This window comes from Anneissia japonica, unplaced genomic scaffold (assembly GCF_011630105.1).
Source record: "Anneissia japonica isolate Jap-2015-1 unplaced genomic scaffold, ASM1163010v1 scaffold1606_len605190_cov180, whole genome shotgun sequence".
In the NCBI taxonomy this organism is placed as follows: domain Eukaryota; kingdom Metazoa; phylum Echinodermata; class Crinoidea; order Comatulida; family Comatulidae; genus Anneissia; species Anneissia japonica.
The window spans coordinates 552,927-571,788 of record NW_022749369.1 but is presented as its reverse complement, the minus strand read 5'-3'; the positions used below and the strand labels follow the sequence as shown (position 1 = coordinate 571,788).

Here is an 18,862-nt window from a genome sequence, read left to right as displayed (position 1 = left end):
GTAACGCCATACTTTTGTCATATTATTTAGTTGGATTGCTTAATACACTGCACTAATATTCATCTGAAAATAATAAAGTAAAGCATTAAAACTAATTTTATAAACATTTAATTAAAAGAGGAACACCAGGAAATATAAAAAAAACATAACACACACACACCCACTCCTTATCATTAAATCATGAAACCATGAAACCTATACATGTAAAACAGACCTATGCCACTAAACAGGAACTATCGCCAACAAAAACCATGTTCAATGACGTCACCGCCTCCCAAATTATCGAATTTATAATGAGGTTTTCTCTACGAACACGCTTGGGCACAGTTTATCGTTGAGTACGAACACATGTTTACGCACCAAGAACACCAGGTTTCATCGATAGGAACCGTTAGGAAAGTGTTTCAATCGTGCTTAAAAATCATCTAATATTATAGACATTATAAATGATAGCTATATTTTCGTATGAATACAGACAACCAAAAAATTATCGGATTTTTTTGCTTTTTTCTGTGAAATATAGGCCGCGAAATGCCGATCAACAGAGCATCCGAAGAACAATAGTTGAACTATGAACTTTAAACTGCGCATAGGGTTTTACTATCGAAGTAACATCGGGCACTTGGTTTGTTGTTCATGTCCTCGCCTCCCACTGCGGTGCTGCGCTGTTGAAGCCGGTGTGTATGATAGTACATCAAAGGCCTCGTTATTGCTCATAAATGGCCTTCGTAATTGGCGGTTCATTTGTTCTTAATAGGTTTATTGTACCTTTAGGCTATGATCGCTGTTTAGAGGCCAGCGTTGGATCTCCAGTCACAATAACAACTCCCTGGTTATACAGTAATTTGTTTAATGCTGTGCTCAGTACCTACTACCAAAGTTTCTGCCCTCAGACTAGGGTCAGCTTAGAATTGGGACAAGTGTAATAGTAATCAAAACTTGATCCAAATTATTCATTATAATTTTAAAGAGAGTAGCTTAGCTCAATAGGCAACCCTGTGATAGCCACTTTGTGTGCACTGAACCGTGGAGATAAGAGACAGCCCCCACTCTGTTCTCCTTGTGTTTAAAATGCAAGTTTCAATAGCACACCTTCTTTCGGATGAGAGGTTTAAGCCAATGCTCCTGTGTGCAATATGGCCCTTGTGCATGTTAAGGAATGCAGTACACCTTTTGGAAAGAGTAGGGATTGTCTCCCCAAATAACCACTGGAAATAAGTCGTCTTTGAACTTTTGTCGGTTATCCTTGGTGTTACACTAAATCCATTATACTTTTAAAGTAAAGTTGTGATAAACAGTTCAATTGATGTCTCTCTTTTTCAGGGACTTTTTACCTCGTGGCTCAGGAATTGTTACAAGGCGACCGTTGATTCTTCAGTTGCTACACAATAAAGCAGGTAATTGAAAAGCGTTTCAGGTGTTCCATTGTCAAGTAAAATCTTGAAGTTTTGAGGATCTATTGTAGAAGGCAAACCTGCACATGTGTGCCACCACCAATCCCAGTATTCAGTGCCAAAACAATTGACATGTCGACGAGGACGTGAAGCCCTGCCCACAAAGTCACAAAAACCTTAGACAATGGCGGCTAGACTTACCGAGTTGGCGAAGATTTTCTTTGCTATCAACCTTCTTTAAGAAAGAGAATTCAGGGTAGGCAGTATGCAAATGAATCATATATTCATAGTGTTAATCTATTTCATGGAACATGGCGGGGAAATTGTTGTAAAAGCCTCTGTATTTCGCTCCCAAAGGAAGAGAGAAAATCCGCATTCAGTTACCTTGTTGTCGGCAAAGGCCAAGTCACTGATGCGCACTGCTCGTGTAAAATAGACATCTAGGCCTAGGCTCACGTATGTTTCGCATTTAAACCAGCTGTCCAAGGAAATTAAAATGTCCGAGAAAAAGTTTTTGATCACGTGACTAAATGACGTTCGACAATTAGTCGGTTTATCTGTCAATCAAATCTCGTCGAGATGTTAATTGTTATTTGCTTACTAAAATACTTTACTGTAAAAATGTACAATGTAAGCTTGAGACACTCCCCTCCCAAAACCTCCCTGCTTCACTTTTTTTTAAATTCTGATTATATGCTCTACTGTTTGGCTCATATATATAATTTTTTTTCTTATCAACTGCAATTAATGAATGTCATATTATTCCTATTAATGTCTAGTTCCTTTTCTTTTATAGAGTATGCTGAGTTCCTGCATTGCAAAGGAAAAAAGTTTGTTGATTTTGATGAAGTTAGGAAAGAAATTGAAGCAGAGACTGACCGAGCTACCGGTTCAAACAAAGGCATTTCAAATGCCCCAATCAACCTCAGAGTCTACTCTCCAAATGGTCTGTAATGGTTTCAGATATTCAAGTTTAAGATTCAAGATAATTTTACTTCTCATAGCAGTTACAATCAAACTGAATTGGGAGAAATTTACAGATACATTAAAAAATACAAATTTACAGGAAAATTTGGTAAAAAACATGTAAAGACATTAAAAGGTTAAAAATTTATTTTACGTCTCTTTAAAGATGCTATTAAAGTTTTGAAATACATCTTTATTGGAGGATTTATGGAATGGAACTTAAGCAACAATGTATACCATTAATATAGAATTAAAAGTGAAAGTTTTAGACAGCTTAAATAACTTTTATTTTACTTCTCAGTTTTGAATCTTACATTGATTGACTTGCCTGGCATGACCAAAGTTCCTGTCGGAGATCAGCCAGCAGATATTGAAATGCAGATTCGTAGTATGCTGATGGAGTTCATCACAAAGGAAAACACATTAATCCTTGCAGTGTCGCCAGCAAATGCAGATCTTGCCAACTCAGACGCCCTCAAGATCGCCAAGGAGGTTGACCAATCAGGTGAGCTTCATTTCAGAGTAATGTTTGACACTACACTACTTTTATTTTCTAGTTTAATTACTTTGAAAAAAAGCCAACACTAGCTTTATGTTAAAATTTTAGGCTACGTTCAGACCTGAGAGATACACCCGGCATATCTAACGGCAAGCGTACGTTAATCTGTGGCATAACTAGCGTGATGTCCAGATTGGGCAATTAACGAATGCTAGCGTAAGCATTCGCATGAAATGTTTGTATTCGTAATCGCGCATTTTATTTCCCGTTTACATCTAGGCGTATTGTGATTGGTCAATTCCTGGCCAAGTTCAAAATCAATGATGCATGACTGTCATAACTCAGTGGCATATGCTAATCAGAGGTCTGTTGGTGGATTATCGTACGCCAGTGATTACACGTTAATACTGGTGTTCGCTACACAATGCACAAGTTCACACCACTTGATTAATGTTACACTAGCATAACTCGCTGTGTCTTAACATAACCCAAACTGTTGATTTGCTCAATTAAATTCTCATAAAGTTTTCCTTCGTACTTAAAAAAAAATCTTAGCTTGAAACTGCGTATCAATTATCATGTTTGAAGTTGATTGAAAACCCGGAAATGTTAATTTTTTGCCAGCCAATATTTCAGAACTTTATAATTTTTATAATTTGCAAACGAAAGCCAAATTATAGACAGTCGCAGAAAAAATGATATTCAAATTCTGATAGTGCCATTTTCGGCCATCTACAGTAGATTGCTATGATTCTATAATCCTAATTTTTGGTTATGGTATAGTGGTATAAACCCTATCAAAGTCCCTCCCTGGACCCCCCCCCCCCCCTATTTCTAATACTGGGATCGTCACTGATATATATTGATTTCTAACCTTGAAAAATATTATTCAATATTTGAATTACTTATTTTGTATGTTTAAGGAAGTTATTAGCTTTAAATTAAAGCATTAAGATGAGAAAATATTTTAGTTCTTGTTTCATTTCCTGATTATTCTACTGAATGTTGTTGAAGCTACTCACTGTATTTAATATTATTTTTATCTTTTCTGTATTTTAGGCGCTCGTACTATCGGTGTGATAACTAAATTGGATTTAATGGACGATGGAACCGATGCCAGAGACATCCTAGAAAATAGACTGCTTCCATTAAGAAGAGGTACTTACTTCCAAAATAGCAAATTCTCTTGATGAAATAGCTTGAATTGATAAATTGCAACCCCCCCTCCCAACTCCATCTTTTAATATTTTTTTTTTTTTCAAAATTCTTAAACACTTTTAGATTTTTAAACTTATTTAGCCAAGAAATTAGGATCGTGTAAAGGATGTGTCTGATAAAGAATGTTGGTAGTTGCAGTTCCTTCTGGACTTTTCTTAAATTTTTAGTGAATTAAGGAAACTCTGGCTGTCTCATTACCTTATTTTTTCACATTCTCATTTGTTAGGGTATGTTGGTGTTGTCAACAGAAGTCAAAAAGATATTGATGGCAGGAAGGACATCAAAGCAGCTTTGGCTGCTGAGAGGAAGTTTTTCCTAAGTCATGCATCATATAGGCACTTGGCAAACAAGATGGGCACTCCATATTTACAGAAAGTTTTGAACCAGGTAGACTGGCTTCTTTTTATTTTACTTACATTAAATACATTGAATATAAATACCCCATATTTATTTCATTTGGATTTCTTAATTATTTTCTTTATTTACCTTCTTCTAGCAACTAACAAATCATATTTGTGACACAATACCACAATTACGCAACAAACTTCAGGGACAGTTGCTTTTGCTGGAGAAAGATGTTGGCGAGTATAAGAACCTTCGTGCTGATGACCCTGCTAGGAAGACCAAGGCATTGCTGCAGTAAGCTCACACTATGCACCACAATGAAGAATTTATCAAATTATTTTGACTATTAATATTATTGAATATAATGATTTATACAAAAGTTATTCCTGTCTCTTATACACATCTAGATGTGTATAAGAGACAGGAGTAGCTTAGCTCACTGAGACCAGCTTAGCTCACTGAGTACAGCGTAGCTCATAACAACATTTTTTAATGATTTGGTGATGGTTTCTGCCTGAGAAATGCCAGAAATAATAAACTTTGAGGACTGATTTCTCAAATATTGTTCTTTGAACAGCTGTATGTTTAAACACTTGTAACTTAAGGAAATGTCAGATTTAAATGATTCTTTTACCATTTTATAGCTCTCATTTTACTGTTCAACACTGTATTAGTAACTAAAAATCTATTTTTGCGACGAGTGACTGGTTTATAATATATTAAAGAAAGGTACTTATAGCTTGATAAAAGTTTATTTAAAATTAGTACATTATATTTTGTTTATAGGATGGTACAGCAGTTTTCAGAGACTTTTGACAGAATACTTGTTGGATCTGGTGATAAAGTGGACACAACGGAATTATCATCAGGTGCCAAGATCAACCGCATTTTCCATGTTCAATTTCCATTTGAAATTGTTAAAATGGAGTACGATGAAAAAAGACTGCGGAGAGAAATAAGCATCACAATCCAGAATACGCTTGGTGTACGGTAAGATAAAATGAGAGATTCTTCAAAAAAGCAATATCACACATGTTAGAATTTAGATCTCATTAATCCTATATCTGATGAAAATATAAACATCCAGTGTACTGTGTTCATGATTGGGCTTTATTGCAGCATATCGCCACATATGCATCTATACGTGATTATGTTTTAATTTTAAGTTTGTTCTGCATCTACTATTCTATTTATACATTCAGTTACATGCCTGTTTACTGTTATAGTGAAGAATTAATATGATTAAAATGTATTTATCTTTTTAACACCATTTGATTTTCAGTGAATCATCAAAAAGTTATGAATTCGTAAAGTATTGTATATTGTGTTGTTGTGTATTGTAATCATTAAGATCACTTCAGGTTACTGGAGTTGAAAGGTTACCGCAACTAAAACAAAGGAATGTACCTTACATGAAATAATAATAACAAGAGTAGTTTCTTTCATTTTCATTTTCAATTCTGAAAACCATCAAACGTTATCAATACAGTTAAAATAATTTGTCCTTAAAGCCCCATTCCTAGCAAAATTGCACTAAAAAATGAATTTTTTATAGAAAAAATGCATATTCATTACTGTAATTATTATAAATCATGGAAAATACTAGCAACTGAAAATATCATGTTGGCCATTTTTATGTGTGATAAAAGAACCTAAATCGAGGTAAGGCTAGACCTAGCCTAGCAGTGTTTGATAGGCAAATGTTATCGGCGCCTACTATATTTCTTTGCAGACCTATCCCAAAATCAAACATGAAAAATCCATCCACATTACTTTTTGTGTGGAACACAAAAAAATCAAATTTCAGTCTTATTTTACATTTTTTTTCATGTTTAGGAATGTCTAAATTCAGTTAAACCAGCAAAAATCTTTATAGCATATATAAAAATCACATTTGAAATTTTGCCGGGAATGGGGCTTTAAAATAAAAATAAATTAGCATTGCATGTTAAAAGTATAAAAAAACATGTAAAAAAAGGACATAGATAACTGCTTAAACCAAACAGTCTGGTTATAGATTAATTTACTTGGTTATTTTCTGCTCCACAGAGTTGGTTTGTTCACTCCAGATATGGCTTTTGAAGCCATCACTAAAAAACAGATCGCAAGATTGAAGGAGCCCGCCCTCAAGTGTTGTGATATGGTCATCTCAGAATTGAACGACATAGTCAGAAAATGTGGAGAAAAGGTATTAAGCAGAATGTGACCAAAAAAATTTATATATATATATATTTTTTTTTTTTCTCTACATTTGCTTTCTTGCTAGACATGTATTGGATATTAGACATTTCAGAAAGTGACACAAACAGTTGCATGTTCATGAAAGCAAAACAATGTTTAGAGCATGAAGTTGCCACACCATCTGTATAATAAAAAAAAATTGTGGTTTTTATGAGCAGACACAGACTATGTTGTCATTTTGTTGTGTTGATGAAAACTTGTAATGTAACTGTGTAACTGTGATGGATTGATTTTTTTTTGTTAGTAGAGTAGCTGTGTTTTACATTATTTACAATACATTGCTCTTCATCTTTTGATCTTTTCGTCTTAGTCCAAGCATTAGCCTTCGCACCATCCTTCAAATTCAGGCCCTCAATCATCATTGATCAAAGTGTTGGTTGTTTTGTTGATTGGCTACAGAGCTTTACTTCTTTGTTTGCTCCATGTGTGTTTAGGCTTTCCGCCGTTTCCTTCTGCTTTCCTCATGTGTTCTTTTAGTACAATAATATGTTATATTATATGTATTTCTATTAATATTTTTTTTTGTAATCTGTTATGTTTGATGCAGATGGCGCGTTATCCTAGATTACGTGAAGAAACAGAGCGCATCATCTCGCAGCACATTCGAGAGCGTGAACAACGCACAAAGGACCATGTAACCCTGCTATTTAATGTACAGTTAGCTTACATGAATACAAACAACGAGGACTTCATTGGCTTTACAAAGTTAGTTTCCACTTAATGTTTCCTTTGGTTTTGTACAATTTGATTTGATATCACATATACTGTACACAAATATATTACATTACAGAAGATTATATATTTACGGTATTAAAATTCTGGTCATATATTTACTTATCTAAGAGTTGTCTGTTTTTTTATTTAGTGCTCAGAATAAAGCTGATCGGAGGACAGGTGAGAAGAAAAGTGTGGGTAACCAGGTAAGTTTATACCAATTGAGTATTAATGATGATGGTGAGGCTTACTGCCACCAGTACCATAATTATCAATGTCACCATTTACCATTACCAATTTTTTGTTTTTGTATGCTTCATTTTAACTTTAGTTACAAAAACATTAACAACATATAATGTTTCAAGGTTCAACATATAGTGTTTCAATGTTCAACATAACATATAGTGTTTCAACATAACATATAGTGTTACAAGGTTCAACATATAGTGTATTCAAGGTTCAACATCTAGTGTTTCAAGGTTCAACATCTAGTGTTTCAAGGTTCAACATCTAGTGTTTCAAGGTTCAACATATAGTGTTTCAAGGTTCAACATATAGTGTTTCAAGGTTCTGTAGTACACAAATCTAACAACTTTGTCTAGTGTCTGTTTAGATTAAAGTAACTGTAACACAGTATAAAACTTCTTATAAATCACATGCATTGAACATAGATGCCAACATGTCACCACCAGCTTACTTAGCAGAAGCAAAGGTGATAATCTATGTAAAGTGTAAGCCCTATTTAAATTTAAATATTAATGCATAATCATGTATAGATTTCATAGCTAAATGCATCCATCATATCATTTTAATAATTTATATACAAAAACATTAATCATTTACTTGTATTGATCAAGTATAGGCCAAGTAATGTATAGTTATGAAAAATAATTTACTATATTTGGTGTAGGATATGTATGTATTAAATATTTCATTTTGAAAGCTATATTATACATGATAGAATCTTGAAAAATAACCGCTAAAAATGAAGTTAAAACATTAAATTGCTTATTTTAAAGAATTAAATAATTGGTTGTTTGTTTGCAGTACACAAAATAGATGGTTCTGACAAGAACAACTAAAACTGTAGAGTGTTGAAATAGTCAGTCTTTTTCACATCCATGCTGTATACAGCAAACATAAAAACTATTAATTATTTATATAATTTACAGTTAAAACGGACATATGATTTTACGATCAGATATTATTTATTCATTATGCAAACATTCAAACAACATTTAGAATCAAATACTGTATTTTCCTAAATAAAAAGTAAATTAATAGTACAAACATTCAATAATTTCTAATTTTAAAAATAGATGACAATAGCTATCAATTTTATTAGTACTGGTACTTGTTTTTTCAAAGAAATCATCCAAAAAAGAAAGGCGACAATATAGCGATAATATAGTAAGTAAAAACACAGTGCAGTGCGGTCTTTGGCAGGATTGTGTATTTTGTTGGCCTCAGCCTTTTTGTTGCATTCACTTTGTTTTCCATTTGAAATTGATTCCTGAATTAACATTTTTTATTCTAACAATGTTACAATCAATGCAATTTCTGTATATAATAAAAATATTTTTCTTTAAAGTGAATAAATTCTAGGAATAATTTATATTTTTTCAACTTTCTTTTAATATTGTTTTCAAATAATTGATAAAGACATTGCATTAAGAAGGAAATCCATACATCAAAAGTGTTTCAAGTATTTTTTAATTTTTTTGTTATTATTTCTGCTTTTACAACTACTAAATACAAATAAGAATTATTAATTCCAGTGGAGTTGAATAGCTTGCCTTCCAATCCCAGGGTCCCTCTTAATGGGAGTTATTTTATGTAGAGCATCTTTTGTTTATGTTTTTCTTGTGAAGGGATATGCCACTTTTTATAGTGATTAAATTTGCTGTTTGACATATCCTTAACCGAAAGCAATAATAAATATTTTTCTCCCAAGAAAAAGATTTTTTTTTCTTTCTGAAAATTTCCCTGGAGAAACATGCTCAATGCCTCATTATATAGTACAACAGTGGTTGTCTGAAACAAGAAAGCAAGCAAGAAAGAGCATTTCAAATGTTGGATTTTATCTTTTATTTAACTCAACACCAGTTGCTTTACTTTTAATATTTTATCCTCTCTAGTAATTTTTCAGTATTTGAAAAAAAAAAATTTCTAACTGTAGTAACCAGTGTATTGCAAATATTCAGATATCAAAGAAATATTTTAGGCTTTTAAAAGTTGACATAATGCTAACTAATAACAAAATTAGAGTAAACATTTTCACCAAAAGCCATTGTTTAAAACAAAAATGTTTCTACTGTAATGCTGTGTTGCTTAGAGAAGAGTCAGGTTTGTAGGACTGGGAGGAAATAGACTTGAGATTTAAAGGCTGGATATACTGCTATCATGCAGATGGGAGATGCATTATTCAAGACCAAAACAGGACACCATTTAATTAGAGTATTCAATAACAAGTTGTTTACATTTTTTTCTTCTCCTAGGTAATTTGTAAAGGATGGATGAGTCTTCACAACATCAGCTTCATGAAGGGTGGGTCACGTGACTACTGGTTCGTATTAACTGCCGAGAACTTTATGTGGTATAAGGATGAAGAGGTAATGATCAAGAATTCTGTGTCAAATTATTAATTTGTCATCATATATTGTGTATATGATATTACTAGACGTTGTTACACAGAAAAGCACAGTGGTGGATTCAGGTGGGGGAGGGGGTGCCAGGGGGCCTGCCCCTACCCTCATAAATTTTTCAAAATTTAAAAAAAAATTAGAAAAAAAGAAAATTCTACTCAAATTTTGAATCTAAGAGTACCATTTCTGGTGCCATAATCATAAATTTTCTTACTTCAGCCCCAACCACAGTGGAGCCGAGGTAGTATCGATCCTCTATCTCTGAAAGTCCCTCTCTGGGCCACTTCTATTTCAAACTTCTGGATCCTAACTTTTTTATTTTTCAGATACACAGTATATTTTTTAACATCTTGCTTTGTTTTTTAGGAGAAAGAAAAGAAGTTCTATCTGCCCCTTGAAGGGTTGATGCTCCGGGATCTTGAGCAAGGTTTCATGTCCAAGAAGCATGCATTTGCTCTCTTCAATCCAGATCACAGGTGGGGTAATCATTAAATGTAGTTTCTAACTGACATTTCAAAATTCAAAAAGGGTTCTCAACATGTGTAGATTCCTGGTATAAATGAAAAAGGAATGTGGCAGCTGGCTTGTTGTTTCATGTTCTTTTACAGCATGCTAGGACAGACAGTTCTATCACTTTCAATGTAAGGTCTGCAAAAAAAAAAAAACACTTCTATCACTTTCAATGTAAGGTCTGCAAAAAAAAAACCACTTCTATCACTTTCAATGTAAGGTCTGCAAAAAAAAAAGCACTTAGGTATGTTTACAAACATCGCCATTGATTTGTTTATTCAAACAAGGAATAGATTAGTACTTAATTAGTGCCTACTTTCCCATCTCAAGGTCTTAAATTCAAATCCTGGAGTCAGAGGTTTTATGCACAATAGCAAATAACATAAATAACAGTATTATTAAACTTTGTTTTCATAGAAATGTGTACAAAGACTACAAGCAGTTGGAATTATCTTGCGAAAATGAGGACTCCAGTTACAGATGGAAGGCATCATTTTTAAGAGCTGGTGTTTACCCTGAAAGGAACCAAGATGATGATGACCAGACAGGAGGAGTATGTAAACTGTCTCTTATACACATCTTGTATGTATGTTATATTATATGTATTTCTATTAATATTTTTTTTTGTAATCTGTTATGTTTGATGCAGCTCTAAGAGACAAGCTTAAAATGTCAGGTGATTGGAATGGTCGGTGGAGCCAACCTCAACAATAACATATTACTCCTGGACCAGAGCATTCCCAGCAACCCTGAGACAAAAAAAAAAGAAAAATTAAATGGGGGAAAAGAAATGAGGAAAAAGAAATGAGGAAAAGGTGAACGTTACAAAATTTAAGAAAGTATAATACATACTCCAAGTATTGAAATACACGCCATCTTGTTGGGATTCAATATTTCGACATTAATTATGTCATCATCAGGAATGAAAAAAATTATCATCAGGAATGAAAAACAAAATTTAAAGTTTAAGTTTTTTTGTAATTAATTTTATTTAGATTATTAATTTCCTTGTTATCTTAAAGAATCAAGAAGAGCTATGAGATATGTCAGAGGACTATTTTTAAATTTTGTGGTAGAACGGCCAAAATTTCCATATCTCCACATGTTTCGAAGTTGCATACTGAGATTCGAATTGCATTGGGGAACCAATGTAAGAACCTTTCACTTAGGGTGGCTTTTTAGCAAACCTAATGCATAAGTTGGCCTGGCAGTCACTGAGACGCTCCAGCCCGAGACCAACAAGGGCATCCTCATAGGTTATGTATTGCTAGTGAATAATATGAATTTATGATTAATATGAATTTGAATATGGTATGATTTTAAAATTTTTTCTATACAGATGAATGATATGGATTCGAATGATCCGGTTCGTGAACGTCAGGTGGAGACTATTAGAAACTTAGTAGATTCGTACACGGCCATAGTCAGCAAGCAAGTCCGAGATATTGTACCCAAAACAATCATGTGCATTTTGATCAAAGATGTAAGTATTATTATTTCAACCAACAACAGTTCTTTTCAGAACTATCTACGTGGTGTACCGCAAGCGTTAATATATGTTATTACTGTACTTCGCCATGCAAACCTTTAAACATTATTATTATAAATATTTTTCCAGTAATGGCCAAGGCAATAACGGTAAATAGCTTTACATCACTTAAATGTGGAAAGCACATCATAAATGCTAACAATTATTATATATTATTAAATTGTTATATTTTAAAAATACATTTGAAATCATTATGTTATTTTACATTCTATGCAAGCTAGGTTATTTTAGCAACAGATAATTATGCTGTTTATACTACTATAAAAACTACTTTTTCCAATAAACTGTTGTTTTCCAGACTAAGGAGTTTATAAAGTCTGATCTGCTCGCTTACTTGTACTCATCTGGGGACCAGAATGACCTGATGGAGGAGTCGGCAGAAGAAGCCGAGCGTCGGGAAGAGATGATCCGGATGTACCATGCAACTAAGGATGCACTAAAGATCATTGGTGATATAAGTATGAAAACCAAATCCACGCCGATGCCGCCTCGTGTGGATAATGATAACCTTATTCAGCCATTCTCTAATGGGTATGTTTATTTTTATGATATTTGTAATACACACTATTAAGAAGCCTTCTTTCAATGGAATATACTTGTCTTGTTACTACAAGACAAGAAAAATATATATATAAAAAATAATTACTGATTCTTCCTTTTGTACAGTCCAACCCCTGTACAGCCTGCAGGACGAAAACCTCCCCCAAGGCCATCTGGACATTCAGCTCCACCACCCCGCAGTGTTCCCGCCAGACCAGATATTCCAAGTAGACCAGCTCCTGGTGTACCAAGGTAAGACTTAAATGTATTAAATAATATAAGTACGGTATGTCGGTAAATGATATAAAGATTAACTGTAATTTACTTTTTTTTAAATTTAAATTTCAGACGGCCAGACAATAAAGCTGCTCCACCCATTCCAGGACGACCGCGCTAAACTGTCTACTTGTCTTCCTAAACAACCTGTGTGCAGTAAAATTTGCATATCTGACATGAGTGTCAATTCAAGTAGATGTTTGGTCAGGTGATGTTACCTCTATAGACTAGGTTCTGATGTTTTGTGTGCCTAATGTAAATAGATTGACCTTCAAAACTATTATCAAGTATAATAATGTAATGTTTTAATTTTAATTCTTGTGTACAAGTTATTAGAAAGAAACCTACAAATGTCCTCAAAGATCTTATAAGAATATAATGCTTATTTAAATTTCTTTTCTATATTCAAATATTAACATATAGGATAAGCTGTTATACATTTGTTTTAAACCTGGATAAATCCTCATTCACTTTAGGACAGACTCAGAGGTTCCATGTTTGGATCCTTTTTAGAAAGTTCAGATTTACTGAGACTTTTTTTTCCATGGGTGGTCATTACATGGACGGATGGCTTCACGAAGACAATATTACAGTATAGTAAAATACTTGAGGGAGATGCTTGGTCACTCTCGTGATAAGGGAAACCTTCAGATTTCCAGGACATAAGGGACTCCTGGAGGACACCTGTTTAGAGTATATATCGGTAAGAGCTAGCATAGCAGTTGATCTGCTTTGAATATATAGTAATATTAGAAAGTATATAATATATTGCAATTGAAATTCAGAAATACTAAGAGAAATAGATATCTCAGTACAATACACTATACCCAAGTGTTGGGTGTTAAAATGTTACAATATTAATATGTATTCGATATATATGAATATGATTTAGTTTTCAGATACCCAGCAATAAAATGTAATAGTATTTAAAACATTTCCTGGTATATTTATGTACTGTATTACTTCAGTAGTGTTAATAAAATTTTTGGATTTACAGAAATATATCTGACAACCAAGTTTGCATTGGAATTATTTTGACTAACATGAAGGGTAACTTTACCTTAGTCAAATCGTACTACTGTATGCTCTTGTATTTAAATATGCAATAATGTATGCCTTACAAAGCAAGATTTTGATCATGCGTGGTCGGTCCTAGCGTGGATACATTCTGAATATAATATCAGTGAAATGAGATAGCTCTGTGTGCATTGGCCTTCTGTTGTTCTTGGGTGAAACAGATTGGTCAGTCTTCCTGGGACTAAGGAAAGTCCAATCGGAACAAGGTCTAATTTGATACCGCACCATATGCATGACTTTTCGGTAATTTACTAGCAGTATATTTTAGTACTCAGTATATTTTAATATCCTGTTGAACAGTTAATCATGTATAATTCCTAACTATTGAAATATTTATATTATTGGCCATTACTGATTAACTGAAGACTACGGTGCTTCTTTTGGATGCTCAATGTTGGTTTAGGTATTTGGGAGTAAAGCTGGCAAATATATAAATTATGATAGTGTTATTAAATTTTTTTCCATTATGTGCAAGATTGTTGAAAATTGTTTAATAAATATTACCACTCTAGTCAATTGTGTTATTAGCAAGTTATTTTACTACTACAATACAAGAAGGTAACATTTTATCAACATTTGGCCTGGAGAATGCAACACCATGATGTGCATCAATCTACACAAGTCAATGTTCACTATGTATTGCTATGCTTTATTTCAAATATTTACCATGGCACAAAACAAACAAATATAATGGTACAACCAGCATTACAATGCTTTCTTCTGCCAAATGCATCCCATATACTAGTATGTATTCTTTGTTCTATACTATTATAAACATTGCAAGATTTGAATACTATACATCATTATTAGAGTTTCCATTAATAAAAACACAAACATAAATTTATGGAATGCCAATTATGTTTACTAAAGTAACATAATAACAAGGAAATTAACCCCACACTATAGCAGTAAGGGATAACACATCAGCAACAGCCACAGGCAATTCTTTCTGCTACTGTACTAAATAACAGGTGGTGCTAGAATTTGCCTGATGGGGTATCAGGCGCAAACTAGCTGGGACGGAGATCATACTATGCCCATAGAATTTGTGTAGTATTTTTTCCTGGTCCAAGTCATGACCAATGTGGGTTTTGGTCGTCACACAGGGAACTTATGTCCTCTAGTGCCACAAATGCTGCAGAAACCTATATAATTTATGATTGACAATCAAGATTTGCATAGCGATATTAAGTTGTAGATCCCTCATAAATAAAACATAAACCTAAATATTATAAAAACCCAATTTTTAAATAATCAAATTAACACTTAAAAAATTAACTAAGTATTGCAACTTGATTATTTAATTTGAAATCATAGCAATTTTAACTTCAGAAAACACCAGTGGTAGTAAATATAAATTTCATTAAATTTAAATTGGATTTTTTCCTCCAATTATATAATTACTGATTAATTAAATACAATGACATATACCAACCCATCACTAAATAAAATTTTATCATAGTTTTCCAACCAAAATATCTGTTAATACTCTAGTTTCTATGTTTTCTAGTACAATAAATTACAAGTTTTTATGAACCAATTAGTAATCACAAGTGCAGATACAGTACTACTGCAGGATTTCAATATCAAAACATGAAATAGACTGTTTACTGTTGATGATTACCTAGTACATTCTCATGCATACAAAGTCCATTTTCCTATGTCAAACTTTAGAGAACTATCATATATTTCACCTATTAATATTACAACCTAGCATTTTCATGCACTGTTGCTTTGATGTCAAAAACTAGGTCAAACAATTGTTCTAAAACTACATCTCTGTTTTCATTTACTCTCTGCTGTAAGTCATAGATCTTCTGTGTTGTTTGTTTATCTATTTCATCTGCCTGGCTTCCTTTTGACCCCATGTACTGTAAAGAAACAAGATGAGAGATGTATATATCAATACCAATGTTTATACTCAATTGGTTGGCTTTTAGGAGCATTTACTCCCATAGAACTTTAGTTCTCTGCTGCCAGACAGGGTCTTGGCTGCCAACTACTTCTCTGGTTTTACAGTATTACATTTGAAAATAAATCTCCAAGACTAAACACTAAAAAATAAACACATACTTGATGCATATTTGAAATAAATAGCTAATCTTCCTGTGCAAGTATCTATGACGGGTAACTGTCTACGACGGGAAAAGGTAATGCGCCGTACCACCATTATTATTGTTTTTTTTAATGCTTTTAAATAATAGATGGTTAGGTGGATGCAACATTGATTGAAATAGAAATTTTACACCAGTTACTATTTCTTGGAAATCTATTTGAACAATTAGATCATATATATCCTAGATGTTCAGTCCACAGGTACAATCTATAAATATTTATTTTCAGTTCTGTGTAGAAATTATTTGCCATATAAATTTAACTTAATTACATTATTCAGCTTACACAATATAGGCCTATTTGAATTACGATTACAGTATTCCTAAAAAATCTGTTAAAAGTGAAGAAATACTGTAAAAGTCTCAGTATGTAATTGAGAAAGAATGAATGTACTGCTTGATTTTCTTACGTTCTGTTGTATAGCTGCAAACTGTGTATCCCTTTCTTTCCTATAGCTCTCTATTTCTGCATGAGCTTCTTCTTTTGCTTGTTTCAATCTCCTGGCCTTTCCTAAAGACCAAAATTAAAAGAAATTTAGGAACCACACATGGTAACAATTTGTTAGATGATTTAAGTGCCCAACCACCACTAGATAGTTAGGTCTCAGTGCAGTGGCAGTAAGCCAGCTAGTGAGCCACACCACCTGTACTACAGTAGTATACTCGGAAGTGAGGTTTTGTACGAAACATACACAAATGCAGCCGAATGCCATCTGTTTAGGCCACGATGTATTCATCATCCACAAAATGTGATGATGAATACAATGTACTCATCATCCACAAACTGTGGATGATGAATACATCTATATATTCCCTGCGCAGGCCTTACTTTACAGTTTGGCCAGTGAGAATTAATAAAGTGAGGCTTGAGGAAAACAATTTTTTATATATTGTGCAACTGATTTTTCTACACAAAAAGCATATTTGACAAAAACAATTGTGAGCGGTTAATGAGATGCAGATTTTTGAAAATTTAAAAACTGGGGGGGAAAAAGGTTGAAAAAAGGGTGGTTACCCGCATTTTCCCCTCAGTTTTGAAATATTCAAAAATCTGTATCTCATTATCTCATATTTTTTGTCAAATATGCTTTTTGTGTCTTAGAAGAATCAGTTGTACAACATACCTATTAAACAATAATTTTCCTCCAGAGCCTGACTTTAAGTTTGTTAAGACCGAGAATTACACTCGTTTCTTGTATGTTATGCCTGGCCAAGGCTTTACGAATTGACACAAATAAAACATGTTTGTTTGCCTTTCCCACAATATTTTTTTAATTATATTTTAAAGCCCCATTCCCGGCGAAAAATGCATGCATTACTCTAATTATTATAATAAACCATGGAAAAATATCAAGGCATAAATTTTAGTTTTTCGCAAAAGGATAAAAAAAATGAGAAATAATAATACAGCAGAGACTAAGTATTTCTCATAGGAGATTATCATTTTCTAGATGACTTCATTACTAGGCATATTCAGAGGTTGTGTAGATTGTATTCGCTGGAATACTCTCGCTTTTATGATGCTTTTGTGTATACTTTTAACAGTCAATTAAGGGTGCAATCTCTAATAAGAATAGTTTTTGTACTTCGTATCTTGCACACTGCGGTCGATCGAGTAGGCCTAAGGTATGTTTGTTTAATTGTGTCACCCGTTTTTATGTCTGATAACAGAACCTAAGTCGAGGTAAGGGCTAGTAATGTAGCCTAGCAGTGTTGATAGCCCGTTTCCGGCGCCTATCGCAAAATCAAACATAAAAAAATTCAAATTTCAGTCTTATGTAACATTTTCTTCATGTTTAGGAATGCCTAAATTCAGTTAAACTAGCAATTCTGTATTATATTTATAAATTTTTATAACATATAAGAATCAGATTTTTCTAAGAACTGAAATTTTGCTGGGAATGGGGCTTTAAGGTAATAGTTGGAACCTAGGGTCTACAAATTTCTTATAATAATTATATTATACTTAGTAATTGTTATTATCATTATTATTATTAATAAACATTTACTGTATATAGCACCCTTACAAAAAAAAAAAAAAATATCAAAGCGCTCTACATCAAAACCTATTTTTACAAAGATAAAAGTAAGTACAATAAAAAATCATCAATCAACAAAAATGGCAAGTAAAAATTACAACATGCAATAAAATTTCCTAAAATCGAGGTGCTGGCCTAGGCTAGCCCACATTAAAACCCATTATTTTACAAAGATAAAAGTAGGCCTAGGCCTACAATAAAAAAAACCAATTAATAGGAAGTATCAGTATTATGATAATCATTAGTCATTCAATGAAACGAAGAGTTCCATAAATCGCCGAAACGGCCCTAAACCATGCAGCCTAGGCTAGGCCCTAGGTCTACATCCAATTACCATTTAGCAGCTCACTAACGTCCGGTGGCTGTGCAATCGACACACATTGAACTTGTTCGTTAGCCTAAGCTAAGGCCTAACTAACCGAGCGGCACACCCGCTGCAATATATCATACATACACTGAAGTTTCAAACCCCTCCAGTTAACCAAGTCTCTTTACTAGGTATTATAAATGGTTCTTACGTTTTTTCGCCTCCGAAACCTTCTCGGCAGCTCTCTTTTCAGCTTGTAAAAGTTGCTGGATTCCTTGAGTTTGAGCAGCCATTTTTGTTCTCGTGATCTGATGATCTACGTTTTCTGCAATCATTGTCTGTAGAGGGCTTACTTGCATGCCTCCTATAAACAAATAAGTCACCACCTTGTGAATGAGTCCGTTACTTATTCACAAACATTTTTAAAT

General features: G+C 33.3%; 2 protein-coding genes across 2 annotated transcripts; one reads left to right on the top strand and one right to left on the bottom strand.

Moving 5' to 3' along the window:
- The first annotated feature begins 719 nt into the window (after positions 1 to 719).
- Positions 720 to 14,485, top strand: LOC117121086 (dynamin-1-like). The gene is made up of 18 exons (XM_033266187.1): positions 720 to 922; positions 1,324 to 1,397; positions 2,191 to 2,340; positions 2,662 to 2,865; positions 3,919 to 4,017; positions 4,304 to 4,464; positions 4,574 to 4,716; positions 5,209 to 5,412; positions 6,472 to 6,610; positions 7,211 to 7,368; positions 7,529 to 7,583; positions 9,876 to 9,989; positions 10,389 to 10,498; positions 10,950 to 11,085; positions 11,872 to 12,015; positions 12,380 to 12,612; positions 12,748 to 12,873; positions 12,970 to 14,485. Exons 1-18 carry the CDS (start codon positions 720 to 722, stop codon positions 13,016 to 13,018), a joined length of 2,502 nt encoding a protein of 833 aa, XP_033122078.1. The 3' UTR covers positions 13,019 to 14,485.
- Positions 14,486 to 14,602: 117 nt separating this feature from the next.
- LOC117121059 (V-type proton ATPase subunit G 1-like) lies at positions 14,603 to 18,794 on the bottom strand. The gene is made up of 3 exons (XM_033266154.1): positions 18,646 to 18,794; positions 16,499 to 16,599; positions 14,603 to 15,845 (listed from the first exon to the last, which is right to left on the bottom strand). Exons 1-3 carry the CDS (start codon positions 18,791 to 18,793, stop codon positions 15,678 to 15,680), a joined length of 417 nt encoding a protein of 138 aa, XP_033122045.1. The 5' UTR covers position 18,794; the 3' UTR covers positions 14,603 to 15,677.
- Between the last annotated feature and the right edge of the window lie 68 nt (positions 18,795 to 18,862).

Bases quoted from the DNA above. Each gene is read 5' to 3' on its own strand.
- LOC117121059 (XM_033266154.1), bottom strand. From the start codon at position 18,793: ATGCAAGTAAGCCCTCTACAGACAATGATTGCAGAAAACGTAGATCAT. The intron at 16,600-18,645 runs GTAAGAACCATT...TTTGGTCTTTAG, and splicing joins GGTTTCGGAGGCGAAAAAAC to GAAAGGCCAGGAGATTGAAA. The intron at 15,846-16,498 runs GTAAGAAAATCA...GTTTCTTTACAG, and splicing joins TTGCAGCTATACAACAGAAC to TACATGGGGTCAAAAGGAAG.
- LOC117121086 (XM_033266187.1), top strand. From the start codon at position 720: ATGGCCTTCGTAATTGGCGGTTCATTTGTTCTTAATAGGTTTATTGTA. The intron at 6,611-7,210 runs GTATTAAGCAGA...TGTTTGATGCAG, and splicing joins TCAGAAAATGTGGAGAAAAG to ATGGCGCGTTATCCTAGATT. The intron at 11,086-11,871 runs GTATGTAAACTG...TTTTCTATACAG, and splicing joins ATGATGACCAGACAGGAGGA to ATGAATGATATGGATTCGAA.